The sequence below is a fragment of the Phodopus roborovskii genome, unplaced genomic scaffold (genome assembly GCF_943737965.1).
Source record: "Phodopus roborovskii unplaced genomic scaffold, PHOROB, whole genome shotgun sequence".
NCBI classification, from domain to species: Eukaryota; Metazoa; Chordata; class Mammalia; order Rodentia; family Cricetidae; genus Phodopus; species Phodopus roborovskii.
Window position 1 is genome coordinate 20394235 of NW_026126480.1, and position 18537 is coordinate 20412771.

At 40.7% G+C, this 18537-nt stretch overlaps 1 protein-coding gene and 1 non-coding gene across 2 annotated transcripts; both read right to left on the reverse strand.

The window, feature by feature from the left end:
- Positions 1-382: 382 nt before the first annotated feature.
- Positions 383-11590, reverse strand: Eif4g2 (eukaryotic translation initiation factor 4 gamma 2). The gene is made up of 24 exons (XM_051191997.1): positions 11044-11590; positions 10761-10900; positions 10482-10662; positions 9597-9723; positions 9114-9179; positions 8418-8558; positions 7560-7662; positions 6838-6969; positions 6680-6746; positions 6381-6532; positions 5981-6091; positions 5765-5848; positions 5582-5680; positions 5288-5426; positions 5044-5204; positions 4608-4721; positions 3953-4078; positions 3737-3841; positions 3431-3646; positions 3089-3347; positions 2797-3001; positions 2503-2714; positions 2284-2405; positions 383-1207 (listed from the first exon to the last, which is right to left on the reverse strand). Exons 1-24 carry the CDS (start codon positions 11588-11590, stop codon positions 1142-1144), a joined length of 3675 nt encoding a protein of 1224 aa, XP_051047954.1. The 3' UTR covers positions 383-1141.
- Positions 4381-4555, reverse strand: LOC127228973 (small nucleolar RNA SNORD97). The gene has a single exon (XR_007835071.1). It is a non-coding gene; the product is annotated as a small nucleolar RNA SNORD97 (small nucleolar RNA).
- Positions 11591-18537: the final 6947 nt, after the last annotated feature.

Genomic DNA, 18537 nt, shown 5'->3' on the forward strand with positions numbered 1-18537 from the left:
AAGAGTAAATGGAGATTAAGGGCTAGACAGGTACCTCAGCAAAGAAGATGGTGGATGAGGCAAGCTTATTCCTAAGGTGCTTAGAAAGCAGAGCCAAGAGTTGACACAAAGTCTGTAATAGAAAAGGCAGCCCCAGATTGTGTTGACAGTTTGCATTATAACTAGACTGACAGGAAAGTCATAGGGTGAAAAACTGAATAAAGTATGATAATTATGAATGCTGCTTACAGGGTGAATTCACTACTGAATAGCACTCATGTTAATAAGACTATGAAGCTAAAAATTTCCCAAGTTCTTAAACTGAGATAAGTCCATATCTCAAAACAAAATGAACAATTCTCCATAACTTTGCAGGTACTATTTGAAGTCATGTACAACTACATCAAGTATCACAATGTTTATTGATAGATACAAGTATATAAAATCAGGGCATGAACATGACTTGATAAATTAAGTAGACTTAATTTCAATACTATAATAAGAGGGACCAATTCAAATTCTCACCATTTGTTTCACACCCACAAAAACCACTTCAAGGGCATTAAAGATCTCTCAAAACTGATCAGTTTTGTGCAAGTAAACCATGTTTCTTTTAAAAAGACTTGTGCACTTGCCCAGGCTCAAGGATATTAAAATCTAGCACATAAAGCCCATTACTAGAGGTAGAAATACAGGCAATATACTATTACGGCAACAACCATCAATTACAGTTAAGAATTTTTCTGTAACAACCAAATGGATAATCAAATATTGCAACAACTCAAGTATTACTGAGCAAAGTGCATCTCTACAGTATTCAGTGTTGCTATTCAGTTTTCTAACTTAAAACAGCCTATGGTAACTGGCAGCAAAGAAGGTCCTTGCAATAGACTGCCTCTGCTTGAGAACTTAGGATGTAATTATTGCATGCTGCTAATATTCTATCTAAACATTAAGGATACTCCTAAAGTATTTGATGGTAGACTATGATTAAGACATCACACTACAAAAACCTTATGCAGAAGGAAACCTTACTGACGTGCTTCTGCTTTAAATATGTGAAAAACGTTACAGCGGAATGAATTTTCGCAGTGGTTAGGTCAAATGCAGTTACATCATAGCAACAGTATGTTTTGCACAATTTAAGGCTTTGGCTGGTTCTTTAGTCAGCTTCTTCCTCTGATTCTTCTTCTTCAGCAGTTTCTAGCCATGTTAGCCACTGATTTACCTGTAAATTAAATTTATATTTAATAAAACAGCAATATTGCATGTAAAAATTAAGTTTTGAGGGTTGGAGAGATGGCTCAGTGGTTAAGAGCACTGACTGCTCTTCAAGAAGACCCAGGTTCAATACCTAGCATCCACATGGCAGCTCCCAAATGTCTATAGCTCCAATTCTAGGGAGCTTCACAGATAAACATGCAGGTAAAGCACCAATGTACATAAAATTCACCCAAAGAGATTAAATAGATTCTGGGAACTGAACTTCACAAAGCTTTACCTACTGAGCCTTTCTCCATTTAAAACATTTGTGTATATATGGGTGATTAACTGGTATATGACTGTGTTCATGTATGCACAAGGTTCATAACAGACAGAAAGGGGCTTTGAACTTTGGGAATTGAAGACAAGACAGTTACTATTAAGTTGATCTCTCCAAAATGCCCTTGACTCTCTAACCCCAAAGTGCTAGGCTTTACTTAACTAGTCTTACACTTTAGGTTGTCCAAGATAATAATAACTCTTCCAAACCAAATTTTACCAGCATATAGCAGCATCTGGAATTACTGTGTCAGATTCTCAAAAACAGGAATAGGGATAAATTCTTAAGAATGATCCTCACAAAGTTGTCTATAAATCTTAGAAGCTGTAAACCAGGGTTTCTTCAGAGCTGAGGCTCTAGAAAAATTGTAACTATCTGAATTGTGACCTTTAGCACCAGGCTGTGACCCTACTTTTCAAAAACTCTTACACTATGTACACTATGAATTCAGAATACTTCTAATTACCCTTGATATAGAATGAAACCATACTTAAAAAATAATAATGGATGTAAAGGTATTAAATTAGAGGTAGGTAAAATTTTTGGTGGCAAAGCTGCTTTTTAAAGAATTTAAAGAAGTTTTCAAACTTAGGTTTTATTCCCAGGGCTCTAATTCTACTTGATAACAACAAAAAAATCAAATTATAAAATACGCCATTTTTCCACCTTAAGTTTTAACTTTTTGATGCATTCAAGTTAAAGAAGGCCATTTAAAACAGCAAGCCAAATCAATGGCAAAAAAATCTTAAAAAAGCACTTACCTGGAACAAAGCCTTGCCTTTTCCTGGAAACTCTTGTGTAATATCTTCCTTCCAAGCCAAGAAAGCTTCCTCCTCAATAATTTCCATGTCGTAGAAATGAACAAAAAATCGAAGTAACATGCCTTAAAATGAAACAAAAGACATGGCGTGTAATTCCCTTCCTTATTCAGTATGCTGTGTCAGGCCCTCACTTCCCACTCAGGACACCAGTCACCTCACCTTTTGGGAAGCTGCTGTTGTAACAGTGCACCTGCAGAGCATACAGGGCACTGACCTGTAGATCCACATGGTCATGAAGGAATTTCTGCATCACTGGCTTAAAAGAGAGCAGCAGCTGTTTTTCCTGCTCTAACTGTTCTTTGGAAGGAGCAGAGGAAGAATCTGTTTCATCGCTAGGTGGGCTTACTTCACTAGAAATGTACTGTAAGAAGCTGAACAGCAGAGATCATGTTAGAAATCCCACACTAATTTCTTGGGCTTCTGCCCTCTACTGGCAAATGAAACTAATCTTACCTGGTCATTAAGATGTTCACAAATCCTTTATCTACATGAAGTTTGGGAGAGATGTTATCTTTAATCCATTTATATATAGTTTGAGGGGATGGATCCAGCTTAATTTGCTTCAATAGTTCCTTTTCCAATTTAAGGAGTGGGAATAAGAAACTCAGTCCCTTTCCTTCCAAAATCTCCAACATTCGATCCTTATTCTGATCAATTTCTGCAAAAACATTTCTCATTTTAGCAGACTGGTCTACATCTAGACTATACAAAAATCCACACTCACTGTTAAGCCAGTAGCTCTTACCTGGCAGCATTTTCTGCATATTGACCTTGCTTTGTTGAAAGAGTTCGGTTAACCATTCGCGATCTTGTAATTTAGCTAATTGTTGAAGACAAAGTAAGAAGAGAGGGAAGTGGGTGCCACTCTCCAGTGGTTGAGCTAGTTCTGAAATGCTCACCAACTCTGAAATTATAGCACGAGCTGCAAACTGTGCCAAATAAGATTTCACCAAGGGGATGTCAACCTCCAGTTTGGGGCACTGCTCCAATACGTTCAGGAAAGCCTTGGGAAGAATATACAAATCAGTTTATCATAGTTCTCAACCATGATCGGAGGAGTTACCACACAATCAGTAGAATGTTCTACCTGCATGAAGTTGTCGCTTGTGGCTATCCCTTCCTGTTTGAGTAAACTGATCAAAGAGCTTGCTTTTTCTTTATCTTCATCACTTCTATCTAGTGACAGGATGATCACTTTGCTTAACATCTCAGGAAGAAAGTGTTTTGGGGCTCTCATCTCTCTTACGCCACTGACGGCCTCGTTTGCATTTCCACTGTTCAGATATTCAGTCACAACAGCTTCCTGAGAACACAATCCAATTCACATCAGTGTTCCCTATCCTCAAATGTTTCCTAGGCAATAGAGATGATTTAGGGGCTATTTGAAACTTACAGTCAGTTTAAGTAGTTCTTCCTTGGATGGTGGTGGCTTTTTGCTAGTCTTGGCAGGCTTTTCCTGGATAAGTGGTGGATTAGTTTTGAGACCAAGTTGAGGTGTCTAAAAACAAGCAGCACATCACATTTGATCAAAATAAAATAAAAAAGAACAGTATCACCATAAACAGAGGGACACAGGAGTCCTCACACATTTTTGGGGGCAGGTCCATACCTGTCCCAGAGGTGGTGTCTGAGTGCGTGGTGGCTGTGCACTGGGAGGAATCATAGTTATCTGGGGCTGAAGCTTTGGCACCTGGTTTTTATTCATTAGGAATGACTGAGCAGGTCTCAAACTAATCTAAAATCGAAAACAAATTAACATATAACCAAATCAACAAAGCTAGAAACATTAAATTTTAATACCCTATAGTTAATTCTACATGAATCTAACAATTATGACACAGTATAATTCTACTTCATATCATGTAATAAAATTTAACATCTGGGTAAGATACTAGGGGAAGAGAGTAAGGTATTGTTTACAAATCTTAGTTTGTACCATAATTGGACCAATATCAGCAATACACTCTTTACTTACAGAGAAAACTACCAACATCTTAAATCATTTCTCATGCTAACTAGTAAAAATTACTTAGAAGCTTGCCCTCATATCTCATAATCTTCGCTCATAGGACGCTGGATATCCAAAGAGAGAAAAGAAGCAGAGAAAGGGGGGGGGGGAAGTAGAGAAGAATTAAAGAATATATAGAAGAGAAAAAAAGGAAAAGATCCAGCTTCAAGTCCTCTTTCGCGTCTTTTTATAATCATCGGGCAAGAGACTTCTGCACTGACAAATTACTGCATAGAAGTAATGTAGGCAAATGTACCTCATCTGCATTAAGCTGTCCTTTCTTAGAAAACCGAGGTGGCATATCCTTCGACTGTCCTTGCAGTTGGGATAAGAGTCCCTGACTCTGGTTATGGTAGAGCTGGCTTAGCCCCTATTTCAGAAAGGGAGAGAGAAAGTCTAGATAAAAATTATGGTAAACAAGTACCAAGGGAATGAATGAGCCAAGCCAACTGCTTTGCCCAGAGATTAACTGTATTTGCCCAGAAAAGATGAAACTAGGAAGATCTAACCTATCTATTGAATGAAATGATCTGACTTTACTCATTTTGAAACTGTCAGATGGAAAATCTGGCTAAGAAAAAACAAAAGCATTAATAGTAAAACTCAGCTTCACTTAAAATATAAAGGGTAAAATGTATTGGACCTAAGGCTAGCCCTAACACTTTTTTTTATAAACACTGTCAAGGTCTTACCTGGCTTTTCATAAATTTGCCCCCCATCTCTCCAAACTGCGATTGCGTGGGAGGCATGATGTGTCCCCCATGGCCATTGAAGAGCTGATTTGAACGATGACGTCCCATCGTGGGTGAAAATCTATCCTGGATAACTCCTGGACCAGTACCAATTCCACTACCTTAAAACACAGACAATTCTAAGAACTCCACTAAAGCATTAAGCTTTTAGTTTAACTCAAACATTGCTTTTATTTAAAATTACCTGGCATTTGTCCAAACATATCTGCAAGTCCCCCAAGTGGGTCCCTATCCATTTTCATCCTTGGCGGCATGAACGGTCCCTCCAGGAAGAAGTCATTTCTCCCTTGAGCCATAGGAGCAGGAATAAACACTCCTAGATCCTTTGAGAAGAAAGTGGGTTAAGTATTGTTGTCTATAGATCTTGTACTACTTATTTACAGTTCTATAACTTCTCTCCAAAATGGCATGAAGGATACTATGAAACCTCAATACCAGTAAGATAATTACTAAAAAAAAAAAAAAAAAAAACTCTTACTTTTACTGCATCTTGACGGATTTGATTGATCGTCTTTGGTCCATTGTCAAGAAAAGCCTTGCGAGGAACCCAATGGTGTTCTCGCAACTCTACGGTATCCTGTAATTTAAAAAAGTATATACATTTAATTTTACTAATCCAAAGGAAAAACTCAAGCTTATTGGACATTGTTAAAAATCTTACCTGCAGTAGGAAACGAATCCTTGCTGGCAATTCCTTACTTAACATTAAGGAACACATTCTGGCAAAGTACTGATCCATTAAGGACTGATAAAAAGAAAACAAAATACAATTAGAACTAAAAAAATACTATTTAAGGCAATCATGCCATAAAGGTAGATAACTAGAACAAATCCCAACTCACAGGACACACTACCCTTGTTCTTAGTAAAAACATACCTTGGCTCGTTCATGGTCTAATCGAGGTCCCACTGTCCTCATTATCTGACAGAGGCACTCCAAATCCTCTCCCATATCTTTGAGTTGGACTCTCTTCTTCTTTTCCAAAAGCTACCAAAGGAATATGTTTAAAATCTTAGTTATTCTGGTTAATGTAGTAGTTCCTCCCTAGGTTTGGGCTGACTCATAATTCCCAGAGCTAAGACAATGCTTTCCTAGCAGTTTTTGCTGTCCTCTGTGAATTTTAACACAGGCACATCTCAAAATTCCAAGTTTCTTTGGTCACCAAACTATGTTAGTAGCCACCAATCTTCTCAGATGATATGTAACAAAAGAGACTAATTAATTTTCTCCAAATAAGGATGTGATCATCCTAAGTTACTATTCTAGTCATACTCACTGTTTTGATGCACTTATGAAGGATAGATTCATGAATAAGATCAAGCTTGCCAAGCTCTCCAATGAATTTGATGTTCCCCAACATCTTGATCTTAGCAATGGCTCTTTGTTCCTCCTCCTCAGGGAGGAGGGGATTTTCACGCTTATCATAGACTGAGGGAGGGGAGGCAAACAAACAGAATAAAGAATACTTAGAACCATTCTTGCAAGTGTTCTGACCTCTAGACTTAGGCCACAGAATACATAAATGTAATAAATAAAAACACCCAGTACTAGTTAACAGAAAATTTAAATTCTTACCATCAACATTTCTGGTTCGGTTTTCAAATTCATCTTGCAATTTGGAAATCAAGAGGCGTCTGAATGTCTATTTGCAAGGAAAAGATATTATAGACCTTGTTTATAAAAAAATTTCCCAAAATAATTTTAAAACAAAGCAAACAAAAATCGCCACTCACTGTGCTTTGCTTCTGTCCTGGTTGACCCTCTGCTGCTGGGCCATCAAAGTTTGGTGCATCTTCTGCCAATCGCAGACATAGCTGAGCATACAGTGAGCTATACTTTGGCTCTTCTAGGGCTTTGTCCACAATCTACAGAAGTCATTAAACAAACCATGAATCAGAGGCTGAAAGAACCCCCTTTTAAATAGCCGTAATATTACAATTCATTCACTTGGACAATACCTCAGAAAAATAAAACCATTTTAAGTTTTTAATCATCATCTATAGTACAATGGAGTCTTTTGTTGTGTACCTCTCCCCAGCTAGAAAACATCATGAACAGAACTATAAATCACAAGACACTGTTGAGTTGGGGACCCAACTGTGGCTGGTAATCATGCAAAAACAAGATGCCAGAATTGTGTATGAATTAGCATATGAACTCCCCAAAACCACTTTCACAAAAAAAAAACAAAAACCAAAAAAAACAAAAAAAACAAAACAAAACAAAACAAAAAAACAAAAAAAAAAAAAAAAAAAAAAAAAAAAAAAAAAAAAAACCTGTTTCCAGACAGCTTGGTAAACCAAGGCAAATGAGGATTCAAGGTTCACCCCTCCAATCTTGATGTCAAAGTGGTTTTGTTTTCGTTATTATTCACATATGTCTATAACTAGGACTTATCTCATGATTAAATGCAATGATCAAGTATAAAAAACTTGAGCTAACATTTTAAACTTACCAGCAGTATGACCCCTTTAAGGATGAGTTTAGACTCTACACCCACATTGAGGAGCTCAAGGCATAGCTTGTCAAACTTTTCAGGAGTAAGCTTATTTAGTATGCTGGGGGGAAAACACATTTTGTGTGGGTTAATTATTTTCTGAGCTGAAAAAAAAAAAAGCATTTAAATTTTGACTTTCCCTTTACTAGCTCCCTAAATAGGAGGGAAAAACTTTCCTTTTTTCTCTTCCCAGTTTATGTTTTGATAATTCCATACAGTGTATATAATTTTTTTTAAATGATACCCTTTCCTGAGCCCAACTCCTTCCCTGTCCCACTTTACATTCTCTAAGAAAAGGCCACTAAAGCCATAAATTTGTGTTACCCATTTATTCCTGAGCATAGGGTCTTACCCTGGAGTGTTGTTGTATCACTCCATGGAAGAAAATAAAATGTCCCCTCTCTTAGCAGTTCTGAACTGTGACCCCTCACACCTTTGTGCTGGAACTTTTATCTGGCTTGGAAATCTTGTACATGCTGTTACAGTGTGTTCATTTTTCACCTAACCCAAGAGATGTTAAGATATCCATCCAGACACCTGAATCTTATCTGAATGAAACCTTTCTCAAAAGTCAGAGCAAAAAGCTCTCATTATCTGGAAGTTACACACCAGACCAACATGGAACCAGCCAGCACAAGCTTATAGGTAATAAGCAAATGACTCCCGCTAACAAACACCTATGGGCAATGGACTACTCTTCAAAGGAAATACTGATGACAACAAAACTCACTAAAATATGAACCACGCCTTGTAAATTATGTAGCAACACACAGTACATCTAATCTCTACTCCCTCAGAACAGACCCTAACACTTACCCTCTTACTTTCCTGAAGATTGCATCATGTCGTTCTTTTTCATTTGCGGAGTTGTTTGCTGCGGAGTTGTCATCTCGTCTAGTGCTTCGTGCAGGAATCCATTTCTGAGCGTTTTGCCCTGGGGTTTTCCCCAGGAACTCGCTAGTTTAATAAAACATCAACAAAGTAGCTTATGATTAAGAAAGTTCCTTCATGTAACAAATGTCCTACTACCTAAAACTTTGCTGAACAGAAATATAAAAATAAAGCTTAGGTTTTTTTTTTTTTTTAAATTACCTCCCCCACCAAAAAAGCAATCCTGGAATTCTTTATTTCTCAAACGCACCAGAATTATCTGGAAAGCTTCTTAAAACAAACTGGGAGGCCCATTCCCAATTCATGCTCTAGTAGGTTTGAGGTAGTATCTGAGAATTTTCATTAATGAGTACATTCCCAGGCAATGCCAAAACTGCTGATCTAGGAACCAAACCTTGAGACTTAATGCTAAAATGCTTAACAAATGTATTCCACAAAGATCCCATTACAAATAGCAAACAAATAGTAGGGATACTCATTTTGGAATACCAGCAAATGAAACAAGGGCATCAACAATTTGAAATTATGAATTCACATCAGGATTACTGATTATTTTCCAAGAAGCATCCTGTTAGGCAAATTGACAATTTACAAATCTCACGTCTTTACAAGTTAACATACCTGTTGCCAGCAGTCTTGGGATAGTGCTGAGGTGCACCCCTACTTCCTCCTCCGCCCGAAGAAGCACTATTCAAAAGAAAATTTACTATACCAATCATGTCACACTCAAAAGGGAACCTATTTATATTTTAGAAATTGCACCACAACTGAGACTGAACTTTGGCCTAAAAAGAAAATGAACCAGAAGCTAGGGATGGCTCAGTGGTTTATGAGTGCTGGCTGCTCTTCCTGTGGACAAGGGCTCCTAACACCCACATGGCAGTTCATAACTGTCTTTAATTCCAGCCCCAGCAGGAGCTTTGACACACTGTACAGAGAAACAGACATACACGCAGGCAAAACACCCCCACCCCCAACAAAAAGCTAATCCACTTACTCTTAGAAAACAATTTTAGAACAGCACATTAAGTGCTATCTGGTAGTGGTCTTATAACTTGCCTTTTCAAACACCCTCCCTCCCCATGTCCCATAGGGACACCATACCTGAAACGAGAAGCACCCCCTTCTGCAATCGCACTCTCCACTTTGGCGGCTTGACAACGAAGAATCTTCAAAAGAATAATATTAATGGATGGGGTGGGGAGGGGAGGGGATGGTACAAATAAAAAGCCTGGAACGAGAGAGAACACCAAAATTAGGTACTGCCAACACACAGATCTATAAACCTCCAGCCTATTGTCATTTATTTCTGCTCACTGCAGCTGATTAACTTTCACTGCATTGCAGCCCTCAGAAGACTAAAGTACAACGAAGTCAAAACCACGAATACAGTGAAATCGTGTTTAGCTACTTTCCCTTAAGCGCTCAAGTCAAAGAATAGCCTTTGTGGAAAAAAATAAAGGAACATGTGGCTACTGCCCAGACCGCAGCCATATTCTGGGGCCTTTAAAATTTAGGAGAAAGGCTTTCAACAGCGGTGGTGCTGTAAGGGAAAGTGTGCTGTACTGCTATGGCGGCCTGGGCAGTGACAGGCCGGTCAGGGTCTCACTGCCCGCTGTTGGACAGCTTTTTCTCCTCCGCTCGTCCTTCCACCCCTTCCCACAGGGCGCGTGTGGAAAGCCGCCGGAAGAGCAGGGCCACAACATGGCAGCAGGAACCTCCGCCCCACTCCGTGCGAACAAAAGAGCAGCGGGTTCCTCCCCTAAGGCCGCTCTGGGCCGGCTTCCGACGGCGCCTACTGAGCACTGGGGCCTGAGCGGGAGGCGCCCCCTCCGGGCCGGCCCTTTGTTCTCCCGCAGGAAGGCGGCCTCCTGCCCACCCGCCGCCTCCACCATAAATCCCCGGGCTGACAGCGCCTCGGCCCACAAAGGCCAGAGACCCGCTCTCCGCCTCCCCCGAGAGGGGCAGCCCGCTCCGGGGCCCACACACCTCCTCCCCACCGGGAGGCCGGGCTCCGGACTCGTCCGCCTCGCTGGTCCCGCGCCAACGGCCGGGCCCCGTCGCGGGCCGTGTCCCTCCCGCCGAGGCGCGAGGCCCGCCACGCTCGCACGCTGTCCTCGCACCCCGCGTCAGGGGCCCGGCCGCGCCCGCCACTCGGCCGCACGCCGACCTAGCCCACATTGCAGAATCCCTCTCCTTGGTCGGCACGGGAAGGAAAAGAGGCCAGAGATTTCTAGGCCGCCCAGAGGTAGAGGGAAGGCGCCCCGCCCGGCTCCGCCTGCGGCCGCCATTTTGTACCACTCGACAAGAAGCGGCCAGGGGCGGCGGCCATCTTAGAGGGCTCCGCTCGGCGGCGGCTCCACTCACCTTCACCGAGAACTCAGCAGCTGCCGCCGCAGCTGCCTCCTCTGGATCCGGTCGTCGGGGACGGGGAAGGGAGGGGGAAGGGGAACGGAAAACAAAAAAGGGGGAGGGAAGGGGGAGGAAGGAGTCGGGGACGGCCTGAAACTCTCAGCTCAAAGGAGTCGCTGCTGCAGCCACCACCTGGTACCCGCTGCCACCTCCATAGAGCTCCGGCTCGCTGCTGCCGCTGAGGCGTGTCTGAAGCCGAACTTATCACTTTGGGGCGGACGACCCACCAGAGCCTCCCCGAGTGGCTTCTTCGCTATCCAATCAGCAGCCGGGCTTCCGTCCGCCACCAATCCGCGCAGGGCGGCGGGGAGGAGCCACCGGGCAAGCTCGGTTGCAGCGCAGCCCCGCCGCAGTGCGCAAAGCCATATTCGCGAAGGCTCTGGGGCCAAGCCAGTGGCGTAAGGGTGGCGGGCCGGCGTGCTGCGGGGCTTTTGCGTAGCGCCCGGAGCCCCGTGAGTGTGCGTCGCGGGCCCGCTGTGTTTTTCTGGCCCGGCGCTTTGTTCCGGAGTCCGTGCCCCACGCTTGCCTTGAAGAACCTCTTCCTCCTTGCCTCTCCTCCCTGACCCGCTCGGGCCTGGCGCCTCGAGAGCACCGCGTGGCCTCGTGGCCTGGCCTCGGGCGGGCCTGAGGGCCGAGAAGATTTGTGCCCATCGAAAGGAGATCGTTCTGTTTGTTGTTTCCTCCATCTGCAGAGTAACGAGAAAAGGGTCAAAGGAAAGGATTGCCTTTGTACTCTAGGCTAGAGGCAGCAATTCTTCAAAGAATGTTCGGCTTGCTGTTTCCGAGCTTGACCGAGAATATGCGAGGCTGGCTAGAGAAATGCTTCTAGAGAGCGGACTTTTGGAGGATTTAAAACTGCAAACTCGTGTTTAAAATTTCCTTCATATTTCAAAAATGTTTGTAATGGGCTGCGCAGTGTTTTCGTTTTTACTTAGGGTTATAAAGGAAAACGAGGCATTACAAAGGTGGTATGTTAAAATACTTCCAGGTGGCATTTTAAAGGATGGTTTATGTGTATTTCCACTGCTTAAATTTTTGGCGGGGGTTGAGGGGTATTTAGAGACAGGGTTTCTCAGTGTAACATCCTTGCTGTTCTGGAATGCAGCTTTGTAGACCAGGCTGGCCTTGAACTCACATAAATCCGCCTGCCTCTGCCTCCTAAATGCTGGGATTAAAGGTATGTGCCACCACACCAGGTTCTGTTTTCGACATTTTAGCTTTACAAAAATGAAGGTATGTAAACAACAGAAATGCCCCATCTCCTTTGTTTGAGCATGCAGTTTTTGGTACAACGGGTGACATGACAAAAAAAAAAAAAAAAAAAAAAAAAAAAGCCTGTGCCTGTGTGTTTTTAAGTCATTACCTGCTCAAGAACTGGATTTCCAAATTCAAGCTTAATTTGAAAGCTCTAATCCTTAAAAAGAATTTCCAGTAGAGAGTTGTACTCTCCTTAACATTTAAGTTTGATAGTAGAACAGTGTGGCTTTGATAGTTTCTAATGCAATTCTAACATCCTTAGATCTTTGTCATGGAATTAATGTTATTAAATAAAATTCACTTAAACTAAAAACTGTAAAGGGCAGTTTTTAATTTTTGGAGTTAGTTACATGTAAAAAAGAAAACTTTTTGGGAAAGGGACAGTTTTAAAAATACAAGACATTTCACTTTGTATAACTTCTGTAAAGCTTTATAATTTGTAGACATACGTAATGTGATTATTTTAGTTTTATACAAGTGATTGTGTGCCTCATGATATATTGAAGACATCTGTGTGGTAAACAGTAAAAAAATAGCATATTCACTATACCAGTGTGGATGTCAAAGAATAGTCACTTGGTTGTAAAACATGGATGTCCTAAAAATAAGAAATTTGACTTCAATTAAAACATTTTTTTTAAAGGGGCCAGCATGATGGTACTGTTGGTACATACACCTGCTGCCAAGCCTGATGACAGAGTTCAATCACCAGGGCTCACATGGTGGAAAGAGACTAGTTGACCTCTTACTCCACATGTATGCTGAGGTACCATGCACATACAATATTTTTAAAAAGTCTTTTCTTGTTTTGCTATTTGCAAAACTCTGTTAGGAGTTTCGCAGATGTGCAGGCATGAGAGGCACTGATCTGGCAAGGAATAAGCCAAGGCAGAACAAATAAAAACAAAAAATAAATATATATTTATAAAAAAATTTTTTTTTTCAGCTGGGTGGTGGTGGTGCATGCCTGTAGCCTCAGCTCTTGAGGCAGAGGCATGCAGATCTCTGTGAGTTCAAGGTCAGTTTGGTCTATAGAATGAGTTCCAGGACAGCCAAGGCTACACACAGAGAAACCCTGTCTTCAAAACCCAAAAACAAAACAACAACAACAAAAAAAACCCAAAACAAAACAAAAAACCCCACAAAAACAAACTATTTTTCAGTCATAGAAATAAGCCTTCACAAATTTGAAGTTTGCACCATATTTTGGATGTGTAAAATTTCAAATACTTGGATTTTAAATGTAATCAAACAGCTTTACATGTCTATTTTATTCATTTCTAATAAGCCTGAAAGACTGCTAAGACTATTTACTTGCTAATACATTTTTCCATTTTTTTGTTTGTTTTTTTTTTTTTTTCAAGACAGGGTTTCACTGTGTAGCTTTGGCTGTCCTGGAACTTGCCCTGCAGACTGTGGTGGCCTTGAATTTATAGAGCTCCTCCTTCCTCTGCCTTGAGAGTGCTGGGGTTAAAGGTGTGCCCTGCCACTGCCCAGGTTTTCATACAGTTTTTAACTAATCTTGTCAAGTACTATTTCTGTATTTTTTGAGCCTATCACTATGTAACTCAGGATGGCCTCATACTTGGGATCTTCCTGCCTTGGCTTCCTAAATGTTTTTGTCTGTGCTTGGGATTCCTGCACCACCCACCTCACTGGTTATTATTCCAGCACACACTATTCCTAGTGTGTTACTATCCTTTCTGCTTAAGGATTCCCTAATCATGTATGTCAAGTACAGATTTCTTACTTCAGAATTTCCAACATCTTATGGATCAGAGAAGCAAACTTATAGCCTTATTTGGTTTGAACTGCATGCTATTGTTTTAAGCAACTTGACACTGAAGTATTAAGAGATTATATACAAAGAAAATATTTCTTTAAAAAAAAAATCTTAAAACTATGACCCTGAAATTGCCATAGGGCAAGTGTGGCTGTGTAGATGTTTTCTCTTGGGATAGGAATGTAATTTAGTAGTAGAGACTTGCCTACCCTTCCTGAGGTCTTAGGTTGATTCTCAGCCATGGGCAGAGAGTGGTTTGGGGAGAAAGAACTTCTCTGCAGTTAATTTGACTTGCTGCTCTCCTTTTGTGGTGTTCTCTAGTCTTTACAGTCAGTTTGCTGTTTTGAATTGTACAGATTCAGTACATCAGTACTTGGTTTTGCCAGTACTGTGTAAATGGAATAATGATATCTATGTAGTTGTAATGATTAAATGAGATTACATATGCAAAAGACAGCATAGTCAGTGACATATAATGTTACATACTAAGTTATGATTTGACTCTGAATTGTCCCTTTTTTCAGGCATGTGTTTTGAGCATTTGTTCTCTGGCTAGTGGTACTTTTTTGTTTGTTTGTTTTGTTTTTGTCACAGCAATAAGAAAATTAACATGGAGATGTCCACTAACTGATTGGGGGCTGCTTATAGCTTGAGAATGATGAGTCACCACAGGCTCTTGCATTTGAACACTTGGTCCCAGCTATTGATTTTAGACCAGATAATTCTGAATATTTGGTTTTGGAATCCAGACATCAATAGTATTTAAAATTCTCATTTTGCTTCCAGTGTTTGGTCAAATTTTAACAACCACAACCACAAGGAAGAAAATTATATTTGCAGGCCCTAGGAAAGGAAACTGCTCTCTACAAAATGTGGAAATTGACTTTTCCCAAGCAGGGTAATAGACATTCAAAATCAGGAATCTTAGCTTTTAATTCCCTTTATATTCTGGGCTAACACTACCTCTTCTGCTGGCCTTATTGTTCATCACTCCCAGATATCCTGTCATCTCTTAGGGAGCCAATTAGACAGGTATTACTGCCCTTAATTTATTTCTGAGCCGCGCGGTGGTGGCACACACCTTTAGTCCCAGCACTTGGGAGGCAGACATAGGCGGATCTCTGAGTTTGAGACCAACCTGACCTACAAGAGCTACAGGGAAACACTGTCTTGGAAAAAAGAAATGTATTTCTGGGCTGGTGGAATGGGCCCAGTGAGTACAGGTGCTTTCCCCTGAGCATGCCAATGAGTTTGATCCCCAGGACCAATTCCTATAAGTTGTCCTCTGATTTCAACAGATGCACTATGGTAGGTACATGTGACCCACTCATCCCCATGCATACAAAATAAATATAAATGTAATTTTTAAACATGTCCACACCCAATACTCTACTGCATGCATTTATTTCCCCTACCATCTCATTTTTAAAATTTATTTAATTTTATGTGCATTGGTGTTTTGCCATGGGTGTTGGAGCCCATGAAACTGGAGTTACAGATAACTGTGAGCTGCTGTGTGGGTGCTGGGAATTGAACCCAGGTGCTCTGGAAGAACAGTCAGTACTCTTAATCACTGAGCCATTTCTCCAATCCCCTACTATTTCATTTCTGAAACACATATGTGTGTGTGTGTGTGTGTGTGTGTGTGTGTGTGTGTGTGTATGTACATGTATATGTACATATACATACATACACATAAAATACATACATACACACACACACACACACACACACACACACACACACACACATCTCCCTCACTGTTCTACCATGACCAAGGCAACTCTTATAAAAGAAAGCATTTGGAGCTGGAGAGATGACTCAGTGGTTAAGAGCACTGGATGTTCTTACAGAGGTCCTGAGTTCAGTACTCAGCAACCACATGGTGGCTCACAACCATCTGTAATGAGGTCTTGTGCCCTCTTCTGGCCTGTAGGCATATACATAGCCGCACCCCCCCCAACAACAACAACAAACACCACACACACACACAAAATCAAAGCATTTAACTGTGACCTTGCTTATAGTTTCAGAGACTTCAGTCCATCGTGGCAGAGAGCATGGTAGTAGGCAGGTATGATCCTAGAGAAGTAGCTGAGAGCTACATCCTAATCTACAAGCAGAGGGAGGGAGAAAGAAAGAGTGTCTGGGTTTGGCATAGGCTTTTGAAACATCAAAGCCCACTACCAGTGAAATACTTCCCCTAACATGTCCATACCTCCTAATCCTTCTAATCCTTTCAAATAGTGCCACTTCCTGGTGACTAATCATTTAAATATATGAGCCTATTGTGAACAATCCTTTGTTTTGTTTTGAGACAGGGTTTCTATGTATAACCCTCGATGTTCTAGAACTAGCTTGGTAGATCAGACCTCAAACTCACAGATCTGCCTGTTTCAACATCCCAGGTGCTAGGATTAAAGGCATGTACCACCACTGCCCATTCTTATTAAAAACACCACATTCAACTCCCTGGTCCCCATAGACTTACAGCCATATAATAATACAAAAATGCATTCATTTAAACTTCAAAAAGCTCCATAGTCTATCAACAGTCTCTACATTGTTTAAAAGTCCGAAGTTCAAAATCTCTTGGACTCAAGGCAATTGCTTAATTGTAATTATCTGTTAGACCAAATTCAAAAACAGATTGCATATTTCCAACATATAATGGCACAGAATATATATTGCCATTCTAAAAGGGAGAGAAGCAAGCATAGTGAGAAAATACTGGGTCAGGGCAAAGCCAAAAACCAGCAGGACAAACTCCAAATTCTGTATCTCCATGTCTGATGTCAAAGTGTTCTTCAGATTTCCAAGTCCTTTCAGCTTTTTGACTGGAACATCCTTCTTTCTCTTTGGCTAGTTCCACTTCCAATCTGCAGCTTTTCTGGATAAGTATCCCATGACTCTGGCATCTCTAACATCTTGGGGTCTCCAATGAAATTCTGGGTTTAGCTTCACACAATGGCATTTCTAGCTTCCATGCAGGAACATTCCAACACACATCTGGCCTTGGTGGCTTTCTTTAGCCATGGAGGGAGATTCCCATTTTTTGTATTCTTGACTCTAAAGCATGAACCATGTGGTCAGACTGCCAAATTCTGCAGCTTACTGGAGCTATTACTATTGTAGGGATAATATCAAGTCCATTCTCTTCTTTTCCTTATCTTCTTAAATTCTTTGAGAATTTCATACAATGAGTTTTGAATATATTTAACCCTTGCCACAACTACTTCCACATCTACCTCTACCCTACCCACCCAATTTTGTGTCCATTTTTTCCCCCCTACCCATCAAGTACATATATTTAGGAATGTGTGGCCTTCCATTGGAGTATGGTCAACCTAACAGGGGCAACACTCTTAAAGAAAACTGATTCTCTTCCCAGCAGCTATCAATTGCTAGTAGCTCTTCATATAGGGGTGGGACTTCATGTCCACCTTCCTTCTTCATTCTAGGATTTGGCCTTATTTGGCCTGGCTTGAACTTGCACAGGGCTTGTGTATGTTCTCATAAATGCTGTGAGTTTCTATGTATAGCTGTATGTGTCTGGAAGTTACTGTTCATTTGTATTCATTCACACCACTGGCTCTTACAGTCTTTCCACCCTCTCATCTACAGTGATCCCTGAGCTTTGGCAGGGGAGGGGTTGTTCAGTACAGATATTTCATTTAGGGCTGAGCATTTTGCAGTGCCTTATTCTATGCACCTTTGGCCATTTGTGCATCTCTGTGTTCATCACCATCTACTGCAAATAGAAGTTTTTCTGATAAAGGTTGAGAGATGCATTAATCTGCATCTCTGTGCTACCATATCCTTTCTTATTTATTAAAAAAGAAAATCACACCTTGGTTTGGTGATTCATGCCTTAAATTCCATTACTTGGGAGGCCAAGGAAGGAGAATTCTGCAAGTTTTAAATCAGCCTGGGCTACAGACCTTATTTCAATAAATTCATTTACAGCTAGAAATATTTTATACTTTTTATTTGCAACACTATTATTAGTCCATTTTATGATCAAATGCGATCAAAATTTGATAAAGCAATGTAGCCAAAGAGCCATGTTTTAGAAAATAGAAATTATTTAAATGCAATAGAAAATTTAACTGCAATAAGCCAATTATTTTATTGTATTTTGGAGGAAAGTACATGTTATTGGCACAGATTAGGATGCTAGGTTTTTTTTTTCTCTTCACAGTGTGTATCCCAGAGATCAGAACTCATAGTGAGGCTTGGTGGCAAGCGCTTTTACCTGCTGAGCCATCTTAATGGGCCCTGAAGAATGTTTCTGTGTGCGGAAGAAATAAATTTCACTGCTAATGGTTGGACTCAAGGCCTCAAATATAAGGTTCTGGAATTTTCATTACGGGAGGCATTCTATTATTTACTAAAATTTCTTACTTATTATCTGTTCAGATTTTCTGTTGTTTTCATTTTTGTTTTGGCAGTGTCCTTTATTGATTTTAGAATAAAGGTAAGATTTTTAGATATGTTCTTTCTTTTGGATATAAAGTTAATAACAGACACTGGAATAAAAGTTTAAAACAGTAACTATAGATATTAGGGTTTTTTTCCAACCTAATTTTTTTA

Bases quoted from the DNA above. Each gene is read 5' to 3' on its own strand.
- Eif4g2 (XM_051191997.1), bottom strand. From the start codon at position 11,590: ATGGAGGAAACAACAAACAGAACGATCTCCTTTCGATGGGCACAAATC. The intron at 5,849-5,980 runs GTATGTTTTTAC...TCTTTTTATCAG, and splicing joins TAGACCATGAACGAGCCAAG to TCCTTAATGGATCAGTACTT. The intron at 5,427-5,581 runs GTAAGAGTTTTT...TTCTTCTCAAAG, and splicing joins TCCGTCAAGATGCAGTAAAA to GATCTAGGAGTGTTTATTCC.